General features: G+C 38.5%; 1 protein-coding gene across 3 annotated transcripts in view; it reads right to left on the bottom strand.

The window, feature by feature from the left end:
- Positions 1-1,851: 1,851 nt before the first annotated feature.
- The window catches only part of LOC109375924 (E3 ubiquitin-protein ligase RNF103), an 84,212-nt gene continuing 61,313 nt past the window's right edge, over positions 1,852-24,750 (bottom strand). For all 3 annotated transcript variants that reach the window (XM_019631502.1, XM_019631500.1, XM_019631501.1), the window contains 4 exons: positions 21,747-21,926; positions 9,894-10,015; positions 6,187-6,301; positions 1,852-2,386 (listed from right to left, as the gene is read on the bottom strand). In XM_019631502.1, coding sequence (XP_019487047.1) covers positions 2,238-2,386; positions 6,187-6,301; positions 9,894-10,015; positions 21,747-21,926 — 566 coding nt within the window. In that variant the 3' untranslated portion in view covers positions 1,852-2,237. The remainder of the gene's footprint in view (positions 2,387-6,186; positions 6,302-9,893; positions 10,016-21,746; positions 21,927-24,750) is intronic.

The following is a 24,750-nucleotide window of genomic DNA, read 5'->3' as shown; positions in this document are numbered from 1 at the left end:
TAAATTACAAAACTATAAAACTAGAGGATAACAGGAGAAAAATCTAGGTGACCTTGGGTATAGTGATAAGTTTCAAGATACAATACCAAAGGCATGATCATGAAAGAAATAACTGGTTAAGCTGGACTTCATTAAAATTATAAACTTCTCTGTGAAAGACAATGTGAAGAGAGTGAGAAGATAAGCCACAGATTGGGGGAAAATAGTGGCAAAAGACACATCTGATAAAGAACTCTTAAAACTCAACAATAGGGAAACAACTCAATTAAAAAAAATGTGCAAAAGACCTGAACAGACACCTCACCAGAGAAGATATAGATGACAAAAGAGCACATGAAAAGACGTTCATCATCATATATCATTAGGGATTTGCAAATTAAAACGAGATACCACTGCACACCTATTAGAACGGTCAAAATCCAAAATATTAACACCACCAAATGCTGGTGAGGATGTGGTGCTACAGGAACTCTTACACTGCTGGTGGGACTGCAAAATGATACAGCCACTTTGGAAGACAGTTGGCAGTTTCTTACAAAACTAAACATACTCATCATATGATCCAGCAGTTGTGCTCCTTGGCATTTACCCAAATGAGTTGAAACGAATGTCCATACAAAAACCTGCACATAGGCATTTACAGCGTTATTCATAATTGCCCAAACTTGGAAGCAACCAAGATGTCCTTCAAGAGGTGAATGGATAGTGTGGTATGTCCACACAATGGACTATATTATTCAGCACTAAAAAGAAATGAGTCATCAAACCATTCAAAGACATGAAGGAAACTTACAAGCATATCAGTAAGTGAAAGAAGCCAATTTGAAAAGGCTACATACTGTATGATTCCAGTAACAAATGTACTTCTGTGGGGGGGGGGGATGTTTAAACAAAAGTAGGGGAGACACTGTGCATGTGTTGGGGTGGGAGGTCTATGGGAACTCTGTTTTTTCTAGTCAATTGTTCTATGAACCTAAAACTGCTCTGAAAAAAAAAATGTTTACTTAAAAAAACAAAGTATATCCTGAAGATAAAATCAAGAGTATTAGGATGGTCTCTGGATTCAAGATTTCCATTTTGCATGATGAGACTAGAAGAACCTCATTGCAGCAACATGAGACATCAGGATTTCTCTACACAACCTACAAAAAATAACCTGAGAGAGTGGCTGGGATTTTTTCTGCCTAATTTAGTATACACAGGACTTGGACCAAAGCAATCTGGGTTGAAACCCAGCTCTGCAAGGCGAGCTGTTGTCCTTATTTATGTAGATTGAATGAGATCACATATGTCAAAGAGCTTTGTGAACTGTCAAACACACATGAATATAAATTGCTACTGCTGAATTATTTATAAATGTAACTTAAAATGTTTCAAATGTGTGAGAGTTGCTTATCATGCATGTCCACACCATGCCTCTCACTGGTCAGCTCCTGACTTTGAGAAAGCACTGATGGGTAGGCCCAGATCCCATGCATCCAAAATAGCCAGCTCAAAGCAGGGGCAGGCAGTCAAGAAAGAATCCTCGTCTCACAGCTGTCTGCTCTGGGTGCAACCTGCAATGCAAGGGAAGGAAAGCTACACACACACCCTCAGGATATAATACAGCCATCCAAACAGGACAAAGTGTCACAATCCCCCAGCATCCTTTTGGTTAAACACATGACAAAAAGCAGAAAGTGGCTCCCACACCATGACTGTGAAGGTTGGGGAGCAGCATCTACAGAGCAGAAGCCCCTCCTGCTGAGAATCCAAGTCCTATACGCCTGGCTCCTCTCTTTCCAAGGCCACATAGGAAACACTTTAGGACAACGAACACCTTGAAATTCATTACACGTGACAATCTAAAAGGAGACCAAGTGTTAAAGCAGAAATTTATTAAAATCCATTTGTAGTGTTTTACAGACCAAAAAAATGTACAGAATCCTCAACATTCAGGCCATGAACTCTATTCTCAAAAGTGTTTTGCGAGAAGACCAAATTTTTTGCCCTTTCTCCAAAAGAGAGGTTTGTTTATACTCCTGAAAATGATGCATTACACCACTCAAGAACAACCTGCTGAGATCCCCAAACCTCTGCAGAGTGTGAGGAGATATTAGCAGAGAACCTCCTCCAGAACGCAAAGCTTCATCAGAGGTGTAGTGCAAGAGATACATAAAATGGCGGCCGCTTCAGAGCAGTGTGCACACCTGGTGGGCAGGCCATGAGAAGAACGCGAGGGCCCAGCTGGGCGGCCCCTAGCTGCGGAGCGTGGCCAGCCGGGACTGCATGGCCTCCAGGGCCTCCTCCTCCTCCTCCTCCTCATCTTCTGAGGCAGCCATTGCTCCTGGAAGATCAGGCTCTGGAAGGGCGTCAGTCACTTTACTAGGTGCTTTGCCCAAGGCCCCTAAAAAGAAAAAGAGCAAACACATTAACAAAATATTGGTTTAAGGAAGTGGCCCCTCATCGTCCCTGTCTTTCATAACTGGATCAGTCTGACAAGAAATAGAGAAGGGACAATAAAACAAGCTGTTTGGGTGGGTTCTGCTCACTACAACAAACGTGCAAACACCAACTTGTACTGATACCGAAGTCATAACAACTGTAAAGATTTTGATTTTAATAATTTTGGTACTGAAACTGTTGATCCAAATTCCTAAACACTATTTTCAAGATTCATCATGATTTCAAATCTAGCTAAATTGTTTCTAAATCTTCACAAAATGTTTCTTTGGAGTACGGAGTAGCTAGCCTTCGTTCTCCCAACAAATTAAAACAAATAAATAAATACACAAAAAATCAAATCTCACCAATTATATACATATATAATTTTTTTCTCATTAGTTTCAGGTATACAAAACAAGTTATCTGACATTTATATACTTCACAAGGTGATAACCTAAGTCTATTACTCATCTGACACTGTATATCGTTATTACAGTATTATTGACTATACTATACTTCCCATACTATACTTTATATTCTGTGACTATTTTGTAACTACTAATTTGTATTTATTAATCCCTTCACCTTTCTCACCCAGCCTCCCCAAACTCCCTTCCATCTAGTAATCATCAGTTTGTTTTCTCTATCTATAAATGTTTCTGTTTTGTTTTATTTTGTTCTTTAGATTCCACATATAAGTGAGATCATATGGTATTTGTCTTTCTCAGACTTATTTCACTTAGGATAATACCCTCTAGGTCCACCCATGTTGTCGCAAATGATAAGATTTTATTCTTTTTTTATGGCCAAGTAATATTCCATTGCATATATGTATCACATCTTCTTTATTCAATCATCTATTGATGGGCATTTCAGTTGTTTCCGTATCTTGTCTATTGTAAATAGTGTTGCAGTGAACATAGGGGTGTATGTTTCTTTTCAAGTTAGTGTTTTGGATTTCTTTGGCTAAATGCCCAGAAGTAGAGTTGTTGGGTCATAAGGTAGTTCTATTTCTAATTGTTTGAGGACCCTCCATACTGTTTACCATAGTGACTGCACCAATTTGCAATCCCAGTAATAGTGCATGAGGGTGCCCTTTTCTCCACATCCTAACTAACACTTGTTGTTTGTTGATTTATTGATGATAGCCATTCTCACAGGTGTCAGGTGATATCTCATTGTATCACCCACCGTACCTGGTATTAAATCATACTACAAGGCTATAGTAATCAAAACAGCATGGTACTGACATAAAAACTGACACATAGATCAATGGAACAGAATAGAGAGCCCAGAAATAAATCCACACCTATATGGTCAATTAATCTATAACAAAGAAAGGAAGAATATATACAGTGGGGTAAAGACAGTCTCTTCAATAGTGTTTGGAAAATTGGATACATGCAAAAAAAAAATAAACTAGAGCATTTTCTTATATCATTTACAAAAATAAGTTCCAAGTAGATTAGAGACTTAAATGAAAGACCCGAAACCATAAAACTCCTAGAAGAAAGCATAGGCAATAAACTACGACATCACTCTTAGTAATACTTTTGGGGTATATCTCCTCAGACAAGGGAAACAAAAGAAAATATAAACAAATGGGACTACATCAAACTAAGAAGGTTTTGCACAGCAAGGGAAATCATCAACAAAACAAAAAGACAACCTACTGAATGAGAGAAGTTATTTGTAAATAATACATCTGGCAAGAGGTTAATATCAAACATCTATAAAAAATACATACAACTTAACAGCAAAAAAACAAACAATCTGATAAAAAAATTGGCAGAGGACCTGAATACACATTTCTTCAAAGAGGACATAGAGATGGCTAACAGACATATGAAAAGATATGCAACATAACTAATCATTAGGGAAACACAAGTTAAAACCACAATGTGATATCACCTCACACCTGTCAGAATGGCTATCATCAATAAATCAAACAACAAGTGTTGGCAAGGATGAGGAGAAAAGAGAACCTTATGTACTACTGGTGGGTTTGCAAATTGGTGCAGCCACTATGAAAAACAGTATGGAGGGTCCTCAAAAAATTAAAAATAGAGCTACCTTATAACCCAGCCCTTCCACTTTTGGGTATTTATTTAAACACTAATTCGAAAAGATATATGCAGCCCTATGTTCATTGCAGCATTATTTACAATAGCCAAGATATGGAAGCAACGTATGTGTCCATCAATAGACAAATGGATAAAGATGTAGTACATATATATAATGAAATTACTCGGCCATAAAAAAGACTGAAATTTTACCATTACGACATCAATAAACCCGGAGGGTATTATGCTAAGTGAAATAAGTCAGAGAAAGACAAATAGCATATGATTTCACTAATATGTGGTATCTAAAAAACAAATAAATGAACAAAACAGAAACATGCTCATAGATACAGAGAACAAATTGATGGTTGTCAGATGGGAGGGGGCTTGGGTGGATGGGTGAAAAAAGGTAAAAGGCATTAAGAAGTACCAATTGCCAGTTATAAAAACAGTCACCGGGATGTAAAGTACAGCATAGGGAATATAGTCAATAATATTGTAATAATTATGTATGTTGTCAGATGAGTAGTTGACTCATTGGGTGATCACTTTGTAAGACATGTAATTGTGTAAACACTATGTGGTATATCTGAAACTATATAATATTGTATGTGAACTGTAATCAAAAAATAAATTTTTTAAAAATACGGAAGAGGGCCGGCTGGGTGGCTCAGTTGGTTAGAGTGCGAGCTCTGAGCAACAGGGTTGCCGGTTCAATGTCCACAGGACCCAGTGAGCTGCACCCGACTGAGCTGCCACTGAGCTGGTGAGAGCATGTGCTCTTAACAACAAGGTTGTCGGTTCAACTCCCGCATGGGATGGTGGGCTGTGCCCTCCCACAACTAGATTGAAAGCGGCGACTGGACTTGGAGCTGAGCCTGCACCCTCCACAACTAAGATTGAAGGACAACAACTTGACTTGGAGTTGATGGGTCCTGGAAAAAAAATGTTCCCCTCCCCAAATTCCCCAACACTGTTCCCTTCCCCAATTCCCCCCCAAAAAAAAATCTTAAAAAAAAAAATAGGGAAGAAATCCTTATTAACCATCATTCGGAGATAACTACTATTTTTCTATAGATGTGATTTTTACATAAAAGTGTGTATTTCTTTAACAAGGCTTTTTAAAAATAATATATTGTGAACATGTTTCCATGTCAGTAAATATATTTCTACATTATCTATTACAACTATAATAAGGTATTCCAATAAAACATACATAATTGATTCAACTAATATTCTGTTATTAGACATTTAGCTTTTTTCAAACTTTTCAGTATTATAAATGATGCTACTACAGATATCCATGAGTTAAATCATTCAGCCATCCTTAGTTATAAGAGTAAACCAGAAGTCAATCTTCTAAGTCAAGGGTTTTTGATAGTTACCGCCAAATTGCTTTCAAGAAAGTCATACCAATTTAAGCTCCCAAAGGCAGTATGTGAGAGCAGTTGTTTCAATATTTCACCTTTCCATTTTGGGAACTCTGGGAATTAAAAAAAAATTCTTCATCTCTGTTTTTATAAAAATGGTTATAGATACTATGGTTATTTTTTAAGAAATAACTTGCATAATCTAAAATTTAAAGTGTAGAAGGTAAGGGAATTATAGCCTAAAGAAAAAGCTACCAGCTAATTTAGTAAATGCAGGAGGAATGGTCATAAGAGGAGGAGAGAAATAGCAATGTATGTCAAGGTCATACCTGCTGTAATTTCAAATAGAATTTTGTCAATTTCCATTTCTGCTGCTTCTTCCATTTCTTCTTGGTCGTCCATGCTTTCAAAAGTGTCCTCTAACATCTCTTCTATGATCCCAGCCTAAACACAGAATAAACCATATCACTTCCAGCTGTTCAATCTGTTTCCAAAAGACACTTCTAAGGGCCAGCGCCAACTGAACTCAGTGCCAGTCCACCCCTTTGAGGCCTAACACAGGACAGCTGGCCACAGGAAACACTGGATGCTGTCCTCTCTGCAGAAAGGCAAAAGGTCAAAGGGGAGGTAAGCTCCAAATTTAGCACCAAGCTTGGAGGCAGGCTTCTAATGGCTGTCAGCAGAGCTTCACAAAGTAACACAGACCATAGTGGCAGCACTTGGGGAACAATTTGCTGACCAATGAGTGTCCCCACTGATCTGTTTTGGGAAGCATTTATCCTAACACTACAAATATAATCTGTGAGTGCAGGAGTTGAAACACAGTATGAAAACTGGTTGGAGTCATAGTAGACACTATGATAACAAACACCAAGAGCAGGGTGGGGGCTCCATGGACCCCAAAAAAGCCTGGAGTCCTTCAGCATGTCCAGTTTATAGCTGGTGGCACAGGGTCAATTGGGTGGGTCTGGCAAGGGTCAGTCAATTCACGAAAGCCTGATCACCCTCTCCTGAGAGAATGGATAACACGGCATTTCTGAAGCCAACAAGGTAATGCCCAGACTTCTACTGGATGCTCTGTGCCTGGCGGCCTGAAGCCAGCCAGTCAGCCCACTTTGTTCTCAGGGTAGTGTGGCACCACTACACCACTAGAGAGCACAAGAAAGCTGCTCCCTAACCCTGCCCAGCTCGAGCAGGCGCTGCAGTCTTCCCTGCTTACTACTGTCCTCAGCTCCCAGGGAAGGCCATCCCTACTGATTGTTTTTGCTTGTTTTTGAAGCAGAAAGTCAGAATAGCACCCTCCAATGTCAAAAGGGGGGCGAGTGACATCCCTGGACAGAAGAGATGAGAGGGGGATGGCAGAGGGAAAGCACAGGTTCAGGCTTCTGAGAAGCTGCCAGAAGAGAAAGACCCTGACTGCTTTGCAACCTGCAAGAACTTGCTTTGTACTTTGACATCCAATGATTCAGGGAGCGGAGGTCACATGTGACAGCTCCAGCTCTGGCTCCCCAGCACTCAGCCAGGGCACAACTCTCACTGAGCACGCTGATGCAATCAGATTTAAAGCAAGCCCTCTCTCCTGCCTGCCTTTCTGCTCCCAGACCACTCAAGTGCTTTAATGACATGAATCTAGCTAGTACCATATTCTGCCCATTCCCAGACCCTTTCCTCCCAACCAAAATGAACAAATAAACAAATTCACATTCTAGGTCACATAGGTAGAGCCCTCTGAAGTCATCTTCGTGCTGGAGGCTACTGTAAAAGAGGTTTAATACACACTTGCTAACTGTTTAAGAGTCTACTGGAGTCCTGACTGTAATAGCCCTCCACATCTTGGAGGCAGAAGTTGTCATCTATTATTTCACTTATTCAATAAACAACCATTCATCAAATGCCTGCTCTGCCAAATGACAAGCCAAATGGAATGACTAAGATCACATCTCTGCCCCTGTGGAGCTGGAACCCCATTGGAGGCTTCAGTTTGTACCTGGGATGAATTCCATAAATATTTATTATCTACTACATGCAAGCCTTCCTTCAAACCTATATTATTGGGTTGTTGAAAAAGTCATGACGTATTTTTTCTATGCTTTTCGTTGCAAAAATGCGTCATGACTTTTCTGACAATCCAATATCTTCAGTATTCAGAAACTGTGTGTAAAAGATCCAATTCTAAACAAAAGATTCCACGGCCGGCTGAGTGGCTCAGTTGGTTAAGAGTTGGCTTAAGAACACAAGCTCAGAGCAATAGGGCCGCCGGTTGGATTCCCACATGGGCCAGTGACACTGTGCCTGAGGTGAGCTGTCGCTGAGCTGCCAACAGGTGGCAGGATGGCTCAACTGGTGTAACAAGACTGCCTGTTCCATGGTGGGCTATGATGCCCACCCGCAACTGAAACTGAACTCAGCACCTTGAGCTGAGCTGCCGCCCGGATGGCTCAGTAGATAGAGCGTTCGCTCTTAACAACAAGGCTGCTGGTTCGACTCCAGCATAGGATGGTGGCTATGCCCACCTGCAACTAAGATTGAACACAGCACCTTGAGCTTAGAGGCCACAAGCTGCCAACAGGAAGCCAGATGGCAACTGGCGCCCTCTACAACAAAGATTGAAGAACAACTTGGCTGGTCCTCTTCCCCAATTCCCCAACACTGTTCCCCTCCCCCAATTCCCCAATAAAATCTTAAAAATAAATAAATAAATAAAAAATAAACAAAAGATTCCCCTCAGATCCTGACAGCTACATGAGTTAGAATGACCAGGTTCAAAGTCACCCAAGAATTAAATTGTTATCCAGTTCTAGATGGGCTGGCATCATCGACTTGGCGGATAAGACATCTATACCACTTTTAAAGGACATGACCTCCTGCCTGGTTGGTTCCCTTCGACTGACAGTGCCAAGCAGCTCTCATTCCAAAGACCTGGGCCCTAGTCTTTTTATGTTGTTTCTCTTTTCCATCTATTTTCTTCTCTGGTTCCCTCTCCTAGGCCCTGGGGCTCCATATACAATTCAAGTTCATAAGTGAAATTTCTACACTTTATAAACTACATATAAGAATTTGAAGTATATCATCTTGACTCTCAGGCCACAGGTTTGAAGTGTGAGTCAGCACCTGCAGAAGGCACTTCCTATCGCCATTTCCTCTGAGGCAGCAAACACAATCAGGTCAGATATCTGTGCTCCAACCCCAGATCTGTCACTTACTGTCAACACTACTTCTAAGTTACCTGGTAACTAAGATTCAGTTTCTTCCTGTGTAAAATGGGGATAAAAATCCCTACCTGATAACAGTCGCTGGGGGACTTGACAGGACAGTATGTGTGATGCACCACTGGCTGGCAGGGGGCTCAGGAACACCGCCGTCCTGAGCCCGGCCCACCAGCAGGTCCCTGCCGGGCCCTGATCCTGGGGGTGGCAGGTACTTGTTGCTCTTTATTTGGTTCTCAGTCTCTCTTTTTCTAGTCTAAAAAAAGGCATCAGCAAACTACAGCCTAAGGGTCAAACCTTGTTCAATGCCTACTTTTGTAAAGTTTTACTGGAACACAGCCACGCTCCTTTGTTTATATGCTATCTATGGTTGCTTTTACACTACAAAGCAGAGTGGAGTAGTTATAACAAAGAAGTGTGGCCCACAACGTAGAATTTACATTTACTATCTAGCCCTTTACAGAAAAGATTTGCCTCCTGCACCGGCTTCACTAACATTCCCCTGGAGCAGCGGGAAGAGCCTGGGCTTTTTTGTCTCCTTGCTCATGTCAGACACTGTAAATCCCAGCTCCCTGAATCCTAAATAGTTGCTCCCTAGATCTTCCACCTCCCCTAGAGCTCTGGGTACACTTTCACTTCTTCTAAGGGGCACTGCAATCTGACACAGCCTCTGCCGTTGCTCAGCTCAGAAAGTTTCAACGCATGTTCACAGCTGTTCCTCTGTCCTCAGTTGTCTGTCCGTTCCCGCCCCATGCAGCCCGAGCTCCCCGTCACTTGCTGAGAGTGATGCTTAGTGATTTAGAATGAGGTGCAGGGCGGCCCCAGGTCACCTTCATCATCTCTTTGGATAGCTCCCGCATGGTGGCCTGGATCTCTGGGATCTTCACAAGACTCTGCATGGCCTTCATCACTTCTGTGCTCTTCTGCAGAGAACCAGCCACTCGCAAAACCGCTGAAAGAGAAGAACAGTAGTCATTATTGCACAATAGGATGTGACACAGGAGGCAGGAGAGAGAGTCAAATTACGAGCTATTCTAATAAAAGGGAGCAGTAGCATGCAGATTCCCAAAGCTATTTATGTATCTGTGGAGTACATTACTGCACTAGCTGACTAAGAAACAGACTTTTCTACACTGTGTGCCATTTTGCTGACACTGGGACAAATTCTCTGAGTATGCACCCCAACTGGCCTCTCTGGAGAGTGACCCTAAGGCCTGTGGCTGATCTTAGGGAAGGAAGCCAACCATATAGTTCTATTTGAATTATGTAAGTCTGATGTCTACACAGGCCCATGTTTTATCCTAATTTGCATCCCAAGCCTACATCCCAGAGAGAGTGCCTCAAAATGACATGTGTTCAAATAAACTGTTTCTGTTTTGTTTGGTTTATTCATTTATTTTTTATAGCCTACATATAAGTGAAATCATATGGTATTTATCTTCCTCTGTCTGATTTATTTCACTTAGCATAATACACTGTAGGTTTATCCACATTGTTGCAAATGGCAAGATTTCATTTTTTTATTTTTATGACTAATACTCCACTGTGTGTGTGTGTGTGTGTGTGTGTGTGTGTGTGTGTGTGTACACCAATTCTTTTTTATCCATTCATCTATCGATAGATACCTAGACTATTTTCACATATTGGTTATTATAAATAATACTGCAATGGACATGGGGGTGCATATATCTTTTCTGAATTAGTGTTTTTGTCTTCTTTGGATAAATACACAGAAGCGGTATTGCTGGGTCATATGGTAGCTCTATTTTTAATTTCTTGAGGAACCTCTATACTGTTTTCCATAGTAGCTACACCAATTTGCAATCCCAACAGTGTACAAGGGTTCCCTTTTCTCCACATTGTCAGCACTTGTTATTAGTTGATTTTATGATGATAGCCATTCTAACACGTGTGAGGTGATAGTCATTGTGGTTTTGATTTGTGTTTTCCTGATAATGATTAGTTAAGTTGAGCATCTTTTCATGTCTTTTGGCTATCTCTCTGTCCTCTTTGGAGAAATGTCTATTTAGGTCCTCTGCCCAATTATTGATTGGATGTGTGTGTGTGTGTGTGTGTGTGTGTGTGTGTGTGTGTGTGTGTTAAGTTGTATGAGTTCTTTATAGATGTTGGATATTAACCCCATATTGGATGTATTGTTTGCAATTATCTTCTCCCATTCAGTTGGTTGTCTTTTTTTTTTCTTGATGATTTCCTTTGCTGCACAAAAACTATTTAGTTTGATGTACTCTCACTTGTTTAGTTTTTCTTTTGTTGTCCTTGCCCAAGGAGACATAAAAGATATTGCTAAGATCGATTTCAAAGAGTTTACTGCTCATGTTTTCTTCTAGTTTTATGAATTCAGGTCTTACATTTAAGTCTTAATCCGTTTTGAGTTTATCTTTGTATATGGTCTAAGAAAGTGGTCCAATTTCATATTTTGCATGTATCTCTCTAATTTTCCCAAACCACTTAACACTGTCTTTATCCCATTGTATATTCTTTCCTCCTTTGTCATAAATTAATTGACCATAAGCAAGGATTATTTATGAGCTCTCCATTCTATTCCACTCATCTATATCTGTTTTTAAGCGAGTACCATATTGTTCTGAATACTGCAGCTTTGTAGTATAGTTTGAAATCAGGGAGTATACTACCTTCTACTTTGTACTTTCTCAAAATTTTATTGCCTACTCAGGGCCTTTTGTGGTTCCTTTTTTTTTTTTTTTTAGGATTAGTTGTTCTAGTTCTGAGAAGAATGCCACTGATATTTTGATAAGGATTGCACTGAATCTGTATATTGCTTTAGGTAGTAAGGACATTTTAACATTAATCCTTCCAATCCATGTACATGATCTATCCTTCCATTTATTTGTATCTTCTTCAATATCTTATAGTTTTCAGAGTACAGGTCTTTTACCTCTCTGGTTAAATTTAGTCCTATTTTATTTTTTTGATGCAATTGTAAATGGGATTGTTTTCTTAATTTTTCCTGATCACTTATTTGTATATAGAAATGTGTGGCCGGCAGCCGTGTGAGCGGCCCTCAAGCCGCCGTGAGCGGCCGTCCAGAAGCCGGCGACTGATGTGCCTCACCCGGGAAGAGCGCAATGATGGTGCAAACTTGGGCCAGTGAAGCAATGTCCTCCACAACTAGACTTTTTTTTTTTGTTTGAAGAACAAAACGACAGCAACTTGTCTGTTCCCCTTCCCCCAATTCCCCAGCGCTGTTCCCATCCCCCCAATTCCCCAATAAAAATCTTAAAAAAAAAATTGTCTCTAACTTTTGCCATCTTAATTACAATACATTTTGGTGTGGATCTCTTTGGGTTAATTTTGTTTGGAGCTCTCTGTGCTTCCTGGACCTGGATATCTGTTTCCTTTCCCAGGTTAGGAACGTTTTCAGCCATTATTTCTTCAAATAAAGTTTCCGTTCCTTTCTTCTCCTTCTGGTACCCTATATAATGTGAATGTTTGTGTGTTTGATGTTGTCCCAGAGGTCCCTTATATTATCCTCACTTTACAAAATTCTGTTTCTTTTGGCTGTTCTGATTGGTTGACTTCCACTAGTCTTTTTTCCATGTCACAGACCTGTTCTCCATATTAGCTAATCTGCTGTTGATTATTTCTAGTGTATTTTTCATTTCAGTTATTGTATTCTTCAGCTCTACTTGGTTCATTATACTTTCAAACTCCCTAAGGTCCTCTACTCCACTCTCAAGTTTGGTGAACATCCTTATGACCATTTCTTTAAATTCTTTATCAGGCAAATTACTTATCTTTGTTTCATCAGTGTATTTTCCTGGAGAATTTTTTCATTCTTTCATTTAAAGATATTCTTCAGTCTTTCCATTTCGTTTGCCTTTCTATGCTTATTTACATGAATTAGATAAAACAGCTCTCTCTCCCACTCTTGAAAAAATGATCTTATGTAGTAATGACCAGTGTGTAGGCTATGTGTGCTGGGTAATTTTGGCAGGGTGGCTGGAGACGGATAGGGAGGCCGGGTGCATGTGGTAACACCCTGTTTATGCTGCTTGCTCCCTTTGTTCGGAGCCAAAATGGGCTGTAGGTAGTGTGGCTGCAAACGTGCTGCAGCTATCTTGCAGGTAGGTCAAAGCACCCAGATACAGCTCCTGCTCAACCTATCAAGGTGGAGGGTGGCGTAAACAATGGCGCTCCCGGAATCTCCAATCCCAGAGAGCACCTGCAGATCCCAGGGAGCACTTGCATTTTTTCCTAGCCTTCTCTATTCAGCGTTTCTCACGTGTTGTTTAGAAGCTGTTCAATCAGCACTCAGTGCTCTCTCAGGAGTAACTGCTTTCTCTATATGTGTGTATTTCAGTGTGCTTGTGGGACAGGGAGAATTCAGCATCCTCCTATATCCCCACCATCTTGGATCTCTTAAGAAATGGATTTTTAAAAGGCTAAAATAAATGTATGTTTTACCCTGGAAACTCAAAAAAAGAAGGTACATATATATAGAAAAATAAAATACTGAACTGATGAATGTATTATCTATGTTCCACAAAGAAAAAATCAGGTATGTCAGATAAAAATTATTTTATAATAAAAATAATCACCCATTCAATAGAATAAGAAGAGAAGCCATAAGCTGGAAGTATTTCCAAAAGACACAGCTGATAAAAGACTGTTATCGAAGATATAAAAATAACTTTTAAATCTCCACAACCAACAATGCAATTTAAAAAACGAGCAAAAGATAAACATATCTCACTGAAGAAGATATACAGATGACAAAAAAAAAAAAAAAGAAAATATGTTCAACATAAAATATCATTAGGGAACAGCAAATTAAAACGACGAGATATACTACACACCTATTAGAATGGTCAAAATCCAAAACACTGACAACACCAAATGTTGGCAACAGGAACTGTCACTCAACACTCTTGGGAATGCAAAATAGTACAGTTAGCTTTGGAAAACAGTTTGGCGGTTTCTTATAAAACTGGACATACTTTAACCATATAATCCAGTAGTTGTGTTCCTTGGTATTTATCCAAATGAGTTGAAATGTATGTCCATACAAAATTCTGCACACGGATGTTTACAGCAGCTTTATTCATAATTTCCCAAACTTGGGAGCAACCAAGATGTCCTTCAGTAGGTGGATGGATAAATAGTGTGGTACATCTGGACAACAGAACATTATTCAGTGCTACAAACAAATTAGCTATCAAGCCATGAAAAGACACGGAAGAATCTTAAGTGCATATTACTATGGGAAGGAAGCCACTATGAAAGGGCTACATATTGTATGATTCCAACTATATAATATTCTGGAAAAGGCACAACTATGGAGACAGTAAAAGATCAGTGGTTGTCAGGGGCTAGAAGGAAGGGAAATTTTGGGGAAATGCAAACTAAAAATCACAGTCAGATACCTCTACACACCCACCAGAATGGCTAAAATAAAAAATAGTGACACTGCCAAATGTTGTGAGGATGCAGAAACTGCATCACTTATACATTGGCAGGTGGTAATTCAAAATGGTACTGTCACTCTAGACAACAGTTTGACAGTTTCTTAAATGCAACCATAAAACCCCATCCCAGAAAAATGAAGATTTATGTTCACGCAAAAACCTGTACACTTTTGTATTAGTTTTATTCATAATAGCTAATAACTAGAAACAACCCAGAAGTCCTCAACAGATGAATGGTTAAATAAATGGTAGTATAGCCATACCATGCAATACTACTCAGCAGCCAAAAAAGGAATGAACTATTGATACATGCAAAAACCTGGTCAACTTTCAGAGAATTATGCTAAGTGAAAAAAAAAAAACCAGTCCTAAGAGGTTACAAAGTATACGATTCCATTTATATAACATTCCTGACAAAATTATAGAGATGGAGAACAGATTAATGGTTGCGAGAGATTAAGGAAGGGTTGGGGGTGGAAAGGAAGTAGGTGTTATAAAAGGAAGTAGGTTATAAAAGGGCAACATGAGGGATCTCTGTAGCAATGGGGACATTTTGTAGCTTGCCTGTATCAATGCCAATATCATGGTTGTGATATTGTGCCATAATTCTGCAAGATGTTACTATTGGAGGAAATGGATAAAGGGTACACAGAATCTCTCTGTATTATTTCTTACAACTAACTGTATGTATGTGAATCTATAATTATCTCAAAATAAAAACTAAAAAAAAATCTCAGAAGAATATATAAAAATAAAGCAACATTATATTCCCATGCCCACTAGAAAAGGTATTATACACATAAAAATACAACTTATGCTATGAATATTATTATATTATAATAATAATAACCAAAGATGAAAACAAAGTAGCTAAATACTGGCTTGGCTTCATGACTGATAGATGCAAAGATCAATGGAAATATTTTGAAAAGAATCTGACACCAATAATGAAAAACAACAAAAACACAAAGTTCTCTCTACCTATCACAGGCTCTTCTGGGAATTACAGTTAAATTAAAACATCAGAAAAGGAAATTTAAAGAAATATTAGAAGTGGCATCAACAGCAAAATGCAGCTCCTTGGTAGCAACGGCCCAGGGGAGAAATACACTCACAAGCTAGACTGACTGGTTTTTAAAAGATATCTTAAACATAGCAGTTACAGGCAGAATGAATAAAACTATAACAAAATATGGAATTTTATGACATTTCGCAATAATGACAAGTGAAAGCTCAGAGAAGTGATATTAAAAACATTCGTGCCTCAAAAGTAATTATCTTTGAAGAGAATAGGATACCTTTTTCTTAACCTTATAACAAGGCTAAGAAAAACAGTTAAAAGATAAATGATATACAAGGAAATATCCAACACACAATAATACATGAAGAAGGTAAAAATTAAAAGGAAAAGAAGGTAGTATAAACATTTTATAATCTGGGGAACCCAAACCAAAGGCTATAGGAGTGGATCATATATTTGTCCTTTTGTCACCAGTGTATTTCACTTAACATAATGCCTTCAAGGCTCATCCGTGTTGTAACATGTGTCACAATTTCCTTCCGTTTTAAGACTGAATAATATTTCATTGTGTGTATATACCATAATTTCTTCATCGATTCATCCTTCAACAGACACTTGGGTTGCCTTTACCTTTTGCCTATTGTGAATAATGCTGCTAGGAACATGGGACACAACAAACATCTCTTTAAATCCCTGCTTTCAGTTCTTTTGAGTATATACCCAGAAGTGGAACTGCTGAATCACATGGTAATTCTATTTCCTGCCCCACCTTGGAAATTCACTCAACTTTTTCCCCTCAATCAAAACATACTCCTCATCTGTCTTATTCTGTGAGATGCTGCTGTCAAAAAGCTACCACTTGGAATGCACCTACTCATGACAATGTATTAATAGCTGACAAACCTTAATATATTACCCCTGCAAGGGACATTTGCATTTTAATAGAGGAACATCTTAAGGAAAAGGAATGACTTCATCAAATGATGGTTTTTCAAAGCAGCAACAGGCTACAGGTCGGGGTGGGGCACACCCAAAGCAAGACCTCTCAGAAACTGTCATTACACTACTTCTAGTTCTCTCTTTTCTCACTCTCAAAATGTAGACTCCTTCATCCTGCCCGTTCCAGGTTCCATCCTCAGTTGTATCGTTTGAGTAACTGTTGTATTTAATTTGCCAACATGCAACACCTTAGTATAAACCCTTTCAACAACCCTCCTTGGGGATTCCTCCTCCCAGGACATGTATTTAGTGCTGGGGAGGCTGGGTGATCCACATAGAGTGAGTCTAGACAGCCCCCAATAGAATCTCCTTTCTCAGACCTGTTCCTCTCTCCAGGTTTCCAGTGTCTTAATGGCCCTGTGGTCTTTCCATGTTCCAGGGTTTGGAGCAACTCAGACTTGTTTATACCTTCAAGTCCCATTTGCTCTGCATCCAGAACAGTTCTTCCCAGTGTCCTCTCTTATGCTCCATCCCATTAGACTAACCTGTTCAAGCCCTGACTATCACCTCCCAGGTCCCACTACCCCCCATCTTGCCGCATGTGTCCGTCCCTGCACCTGTGGTCTGTGCTTAGTGTGCTAAGGCTCTCCACTGCCTACGAAATGAAATTACAATTCTTCAGCTTAACTCTCAAAACTGACTCCAAATTACCTTTCCAGCTTTACCTCCCACTGCTCCCATTAATGCACTCTTGTCAAACTGAATCAAGTACTGTTAGCTGAACACAGCTTGAAATAGTTCACCTGTGCCTTTGTGCACCTTAATTCCTCTACTGACATGTCTCCATGATTCTCCCCAAAATACCTTTCCTCTGAACTCCCACTGCACTTTATCTGCACCATCACCACAGCACATCTCAGTCTGAACTTGTTTCTAAGAACCCTTGCTTTTAATAGCTGTAAAAACTGTCTTCTTCACCTCCCTGTTCAGTCTCTTGGGCCATCAACCTCAGAGTTGGGGTACCCTTGCTCTCAGGTACTCCAAACTCCCAGAGCTTCCTTCAGTGTTTGGCGTGCAGTTCTTTTTGGCCTCATGCTGACACTCTGGTTGGAACATCCCCCCCAACACACACACTTAATTGCTTATCTTCCCTCAGATTTTATCAGTGCCTATAAAAAGCCATCCTTGCCTGCATTTCCCTTTTATAGTCTCCTAGTGCTTATCAGTTTGCAATTATAAATATACACTTATTATTAAATTTATTATTTTATTATGTGTTGTTATTTTTATTAAATTTATCCAGTTATTTGCTTTTCACCCCATACCTAGAGGGCAACGACTGTAATGTTCATTATTTTATCTCCAGTGCCCAGCAGTACTATGGCACATAATAGGGGCTAAAAGAAATGTATTTATTAAATGTATTAACATTTTGCTCTTTGTAGCTTAGTTTATTTGCTGAGGGGACTGGAGAAGGTTCTCATGAAGCCCACACTTAATCCAGTCTCCCTCACTCTCCTTTCTCTCTTCCTTAAAAAAAGAGGAGAGACATAGGAAAGAAAGGGATGATGGGGAGGAGAAACAATGCAAGGCACACAAAAATGTCAAAAAGAAGACTATTAAGGGCTGGCCGAGTGGCGTGTTGGTTGAGTTGGCTCAGGACGCCAGCTCTGTGCAGCAGGGCCACGGTTTGGATCCCACATTAGGGCCAGTGACGCTGCTCCCTCTACAGCTAAGACGGTGAACAACAGCTCCACCTGGAGCTGGGCGGCTGTGAGTCGCCGGCGACGGCATAGGCTGCAGTGGAGCTGCAGTGGGCTCCCGTGAGCGGCCAGCATGAGCTGCCAAGAGCTGCCGTCCAGTGACCAGCGACCGATCTGCCTCATCCGGGAAGAGCGCAATGATAATACCAACATGGGCCAGTGAAGCGACGTCCTCCACAACTAGACTGAAGAACACAAGGACAGCAACTCGTCTGTTCCCCTTCCCTGATTCCCCAATGCTGTTCCACTTCCCCAATTCCCTAATTCCCCAATGAAATCTTAAAAAAAAAAAAGACTATATTAATAATAGGGGACAATACTGCACTCATGAAATAAGAAAAGGATTTTTTTTATATAAAAGAAGGAACTATCAGATAACTCTTTCCTGGAAATTAAAATTAAGATAGCCCTCCCCCAAAAAAAGAATTCAAGAGAATAAATGGAATATAAAATTGAAGAGATTTCTAAGAAACTAGAAAACAAAGACTAAATTGATGATGACCATGGTGATAATATTTAGAACCTATATATATGCAAATACCATGTGCCAGGTACTGAACTGAGCGAGCCTCACAACTACTCTCTGAGGAAGGCACTATTATTATTCTCAAAATGTAACAGGATATCTAAGAAAATTAAAGGATCAATTTGGGAAAATGTTTTGCTTTCATAACAAAACAGAAAATATAGTGGAAAGGAACTGATCACAAATCCAGAACTGAGAGACCAAGGAACAGAAGGGACAGAACCCTGGTCTTTTAGAAATCCATGTGGAAACATTTACAGATGAAATTATATTGATGTCTTGGATTCCCAGAGGAAAATACAGGGAGTAGGTGGGGATACAGATAAAGTAAGACCAGGCAAGATTTCTGTATGGGCATATTAATTTTGACATACCCATTAAGATATGCGTGGAGATGTCAACTACACACTTAGTGATAAAGTCAGGCCTGAAGATAAAATTCAGAAATCAACGGCATTTAAAGGTATGAGGTTAGATATGATCACCTAGGGGGACGGCAGTGAAGATGGAAAAAAAACAGAGGATCTAGAACAGAGAGCCTTAGAGCATGTTAACATTAAAAGACCAAACAGCAGATATTTTACGTTTCAGTTGTGATAAAGCCACAAAATAATATATATTTGAAATAACATAATAGATGTTACAAATGCATATTTAAAGGATAATAGGCTCTTGACTTATGTGCAATACATACAGGAGCTTTTGTTATGTTTACTACTAAAAGCATATGCTATGAGAGGAGATTTTTCTTCACGTGGATTAATGATTATGTGTGAGCTATAATTGCTTGAAAAAGTTTTCTGCAATCAGTACACAGGAAGCAAAGGTGAATCAAGTTCACTAGTTTCCTGAGAAATGGTAAAACAAAATAACACTTCTCAAAACTTAAAGTCTGATAATATCAAGGGTTGCTGAAAATGTATAGAAAAAAGCTCTCATCTGCTGCTCTTTAGAGAATAATTTTGCAATATTAGAAAAAATTTAAATCCAGCTATTCCACTTCTGAGTAAATAATTGTCCTGAAGAAACCATTATACATGTGGAAGAGTGTAATGATATTCACAGCAGCACTGTTAGTAACAGCAAAAATTGAAAACAGCTTAAATGTCCATCAATGGGGGAAGAGAAAAATAAAATATATCCATGTGATGGAATAACATCCAGTAGTTAAAATGCATATTTATCATTATGGGTATATTTCAAAAATACAATGATTCATGGGGGACAAAAAAAGATACAAAACAGTATGTATAATACCACATATACAAATTTTAAGATTCACAATAGTGGTTTCTGCTAGGGAGGCTGAGAGAGAATTGGGAAGACATATTAAAGGAGCTTCAAGTTTAGTAACAGTGTTTTATTTCTTTCATAATATAAAAACCAAGGCAAAGATAACAAAATGTCAAATTGTATTGGTCTGGGTGATAGGTACATAAGCATCTACTGTATTATCCTGTGTATGTACTTTTATCTTCACAATTGGGGGAAAAAAGAGGCTGTGCATATAATGCTTTATTCATAGGGAAAAAAGGCAGAATAAGCAATATGTTTTCTGATGTTGATTCAGTAAAGCAAATAGTGAAAAAATTTTAAATAAGCTTATCATGGTCAACTGAGCATGTATCTTTTCAACATGCTGCATAAAAAAGAGAGAATAACCATGGAATTTTCAAAGCTGGCTGTAAAAAGCAAAGCTTTGTACCTAAGCTTTCAAAATGACAGATGAGATCAAACTATTTCTTCATGGTACTGAATACTTGGCTTGTTCAAAAGGCGTATATCTAGGTGGTAAGTCCAGTATTTAAAGAGTCTAAATACATTACTTTAGGACTAAAATCACAGTTTTTAAAAGTTAATAAGATGTGGTACAAACCATTTGATTGTCGTATTTTTTAATTTTTTCCCAACCCATGATTTTCTTCAGTACCCAGAGATAGAAATTGATGACATATTTATTATTATGCATATTTTAAAAACATATCCAAGTGTTAAAATGGAACGTAAAGAAATTTTTTCACACCCAAATACAACCAAATAATGGATTAGGTGCTAATTTGGCACCAGGCTCCAAATTAAAACATTCTAGTCTTCTAACTTCGGAGTGTGATGTAATCATCAATGTAATATCTGACATAGAGTTGAAAATATTCTTCAGGGAAAAATTTCTCTGTAATTTCTGAGTGCATACTCAGTCTAAATTTCTGACAGTCACTTGCTGCCATTCTCAACAACTATAATTCTGAATTAGGACTTCTTCATTTAACAGAAATTAAGAAAAGAAACCAACTGGATATAAAATTTAACCTATGACTCAAACTGTCAAGATGCCTGTGAAAGATCACAAACAGCAGTATACTGGACACCAAAAGGAAACTAAATTACATTTATTTTTATTTTAAATATTATGAGTTTTAAAAAATTAAATTGATAGTTCATGTGTAGCTGAATACCCATTACATGGTCTGCAGATAAGATGTGATGAAGCACTGGTAGACAGACAGCGAGCGATAACACAGAAAAGGAAGTGGGTGAAAGGCAAGGACAGACAAACTCAGACTTTTAAAATTTTGCCTAGGGCGGTTCCGGGACTAGGCCAGAGCAAGCTCTTTTCTTTGTCCTCCCTCTAACATAAAGGCCCACATTTTATTGCTATGCCGACTCTCAGGTTATTTTATAACACTTTTCACATGAGGACATATAGTCTAACCTTTAAACAAAGCAGATTTATATGTAGAATTTGCCATTACTTCAACAACACTGGCATAAGAAAATAAGTAACAACAAAAAAATAATGATAGTAATATTTTGCACTTTGTATAATGATGGTCTCAGAATGTTGAGTCCACTCCAACTGCAACAATGATAAAAAATACAAGTAAAAACCAGAGCTAAGACTGTTCTTCCTATTCATGCAAACCAGTACTGATAAAAACAGCAAGAGCATTAGCATTAATGCAGTGGCTGCAAGGTCATGGCCATCTTACCCAGCTGGTTCTTCATACCCATGAGCACAGAGTTCATGTGAGCTTTGGATGCGTAGAGCTTGCTCACAGCCTTCTTTGATCTGATCATCTCCTTGGCCAGAACCACACAGACATCCTTCTGACCCTTCTTGGCAGCATCTTTCACAGATCGTTTCACTTTTTCTTCTTCCCTTTGAATATCTAAATTCAAAGAACACAAAACATCAAAAAAAGATATTTATTGGTACTGAAATCTATTCTTATTGTGATCTAAGTGTGTCTATTAAATAGGAAAACAGGAGGATATAAACAAAATGAAAATAATTTATGTAATATGTATTTTTCATTTCCAGATGAAACATTAAAGTAATTTAAGAAAAGTAAATCCTATTACACTAAGACAAAATTTCAAAACTGCTTTTGTGAGCTCATTCTAGTATTTGTTGGTATTAGTACAAGAAACTTTAAAAATTCTATAAATGCATTCCAGAGCTTGCTCTAATAATATAAGTAGTATTGCAACAATTATGGGAGTATAACTTATGTAGTCATTAATGATTTATAAAAATCTGTAATTTAAGGAAAACCTGAACGTATTAAAAACTATCATAATAGTATCAACTAGAGTAAAGATATGTTTATATTATGTGCTTTATGAACAAACAGTCAAGAAAGATTAATTACTGTGGTAAAATGCACATAAAATTTACCATCTTAATCATTTTTAAGTACACAGTTCAGTGGTATTATGTACATCGTATTGTTGTCAACCATCACCACTATCCATCTCAAGGACTCTTGACAGCTTTCAAAACTGAAACTCAAACCCATTAAACAGTAACTCCCCATTCCCTCGCCCCTCCAGCCTGGCAACCACCATTCTACTTTGTGTCTTTATGAATTTGACTACTCCAGATACTTTATGGAAGTGGAATCAGACAGTATTTATTTTTTTGTGACTGGCTTATTTAACTTATTGTAATGTTCTCATTGTTCATCCACATTGCAGCATGTATCAGAACTTCCTTCCTTCACAAGGCTGAATAATATCCCATTGCACGTATGTACCAAATTTTGTTTATCCATTCATCCATCAATGGACACTTGAGTGCCTTCAACTTTTAGTTATTGTGAATAATGCTGTTATGAACTCGAGTGTACAAATATCTCTTCGAGACCCTGCTTTCAAATCTTTTGTGCATATGCTAACATTACCATAGACTGGGTGGCTTAAACAATGTAAATTTATTTCTCATAGTTCTACGGGTTGGAAAGTCTAAGATCAAGGTGACAACAACCAATTTGGTTCCTGGTGAGAACCCACTTTCTGGTTTGCAAATGAATAGCTTCTTGCTGTATCTTCACATGGCCAAGAGCGAGATCATCTTTCATGTCTCTTCTTATAAGGGCACTAATCCCATTACTGAGGGCTACACCCTCATGACCTAATTACCTCCTAAACGTCTCACCTCTGTATACTTGGGATTAGGGCTTCAACATACGAAATTTGGGGGCACATAAACATTCAGTCCATAGCATTCTGCCTGTCCCCCACCCTACAAAGTGATGTCCTTCTCACATGCAAAATGCATTCATTCTATCCCTATTAGCCCCATCTCTTCAATTTTGTGGAAAAGTTTGAGAAGAATTAATGTTAATTCTTTAAATGTTTGGTAGAAATTACCAGTGATTACATTGGGTCTAAGACTTCTCTTGGTCAGATTTTTCATGACTGACTCAACTGCCTTACTAGTTATGTCTATTCAGATTTTCTATTTCTTCATGTTTCAGTCTTCGTAGATTTTGTGTTTCTTGGAATTTGTTTATTTCATCTAAGTTATTCAGTTTGTTGGTGTACAATTGTTCACAGTATTCTTATAATATTTTTTATTTCTGTAGAATCGTTAGCAATGCTCCCATTTTCACTTGATTTTAGGAACCTGAATTCCCCATCCTCCCTTGCCCACTGACCCTGGTCAATCTAGCTAAAGGTTTTTCGATTTTGTTGATCTTTTGAAAGAACTCACTTTGGGTTTCTTTCACTTTTCCCTATTTTATTTCTATTCTCTATTTTGTTTATTTCTGCTCTAATATTTATTATTTCTTTCCTATTGCTAGCTTTATGTTGAGTTTGCTCTTCTTTTTCTAATTCTATAAATTGTAAGGTTAGGTTCTTGTTTTGAGATCTTTTCTTCTTTTTCAATGTATTTTTACACCTATAATTTCCCTCTGAGCACTGCTTTTGCTGAATCCCATAAATTTTAACATACTGTATTGTGTTTTTCACTCATTAATAAGGAGTATGTTTTAATTTCCCTCGTGATTTCTTCTTTGACCCATTTGTTGTTTAAGAGTGTGCTGTTTAATTTCCACATATTCGTAAAACTGATTGAGACTTGATTTTTGGCCTAACATATGATCAACCATGGAGAATGTTCCACGTGCACTTGAGATGAATGTGTATTTTGTTTTGGGTAGAGAATTCTATGTCTACTAGATCTAGTTTACTTATTGTGTTGTTCAAGTTCTCAATTTCCTTATTTATCTTCTGTCTGGTTGTTACATTTACTTTTAAGAGTTGGCTATTAAAGTCTCCAACTATTATTTTAGGACTATTTCTCCCTTTAATTCTGTCAATTTTTGCTTCAGATATTTTGAGAATCTGTTATTAGATGCACAGATGTGTATAATTACCTTATTGTACCAAAATTGTTAGTAACATATAATGTCCTTCTTTGACTCTTGTAATCATTTTTATTATTTTTTTTTTTTTACTGTTTTGTTTTGTTTTAAAGATCTTTATTGGGGAATTGGGGGGATGGGAACAGCGCTGGGGAATTGGGGGAAGGGGGACAGACAAGTTGCTGTCCTTTTGTTCTTCAGTCTAGTTGTGGAGGACGATGCTTCACTGGCCCAAGTTGGCACCATCATTGTGCTTTTTCCGGGAGAGTCAGATCAGTTGCCGGCTTCTGGATGGCTGCTCACAGCGGCTGCTGGCCACTCACGCTGGCTGCTGGCTACATAC

The sequence above is a fragment of the Hipposideros armiger genome, unplaced genomic scaffold (assembly GCF_001890085.2).
Source record: "Hipposideros armiger isolate ML-2016 unplaced genomic scaffold, ASM189008v1 scaffold_1003, whole genome shotgun sequence".
NCBI lineage: Eukaryota > Metazoa > Chordata > Mammalia > Chiroptera > Hipposideridae > Hipposideros > Hipposideros armiger.
The sequence above is the reverse complement of the archived record's forward strand: the minus strand, read 5'-3'. Positions and strand labels throughout refer to the sequence as shown.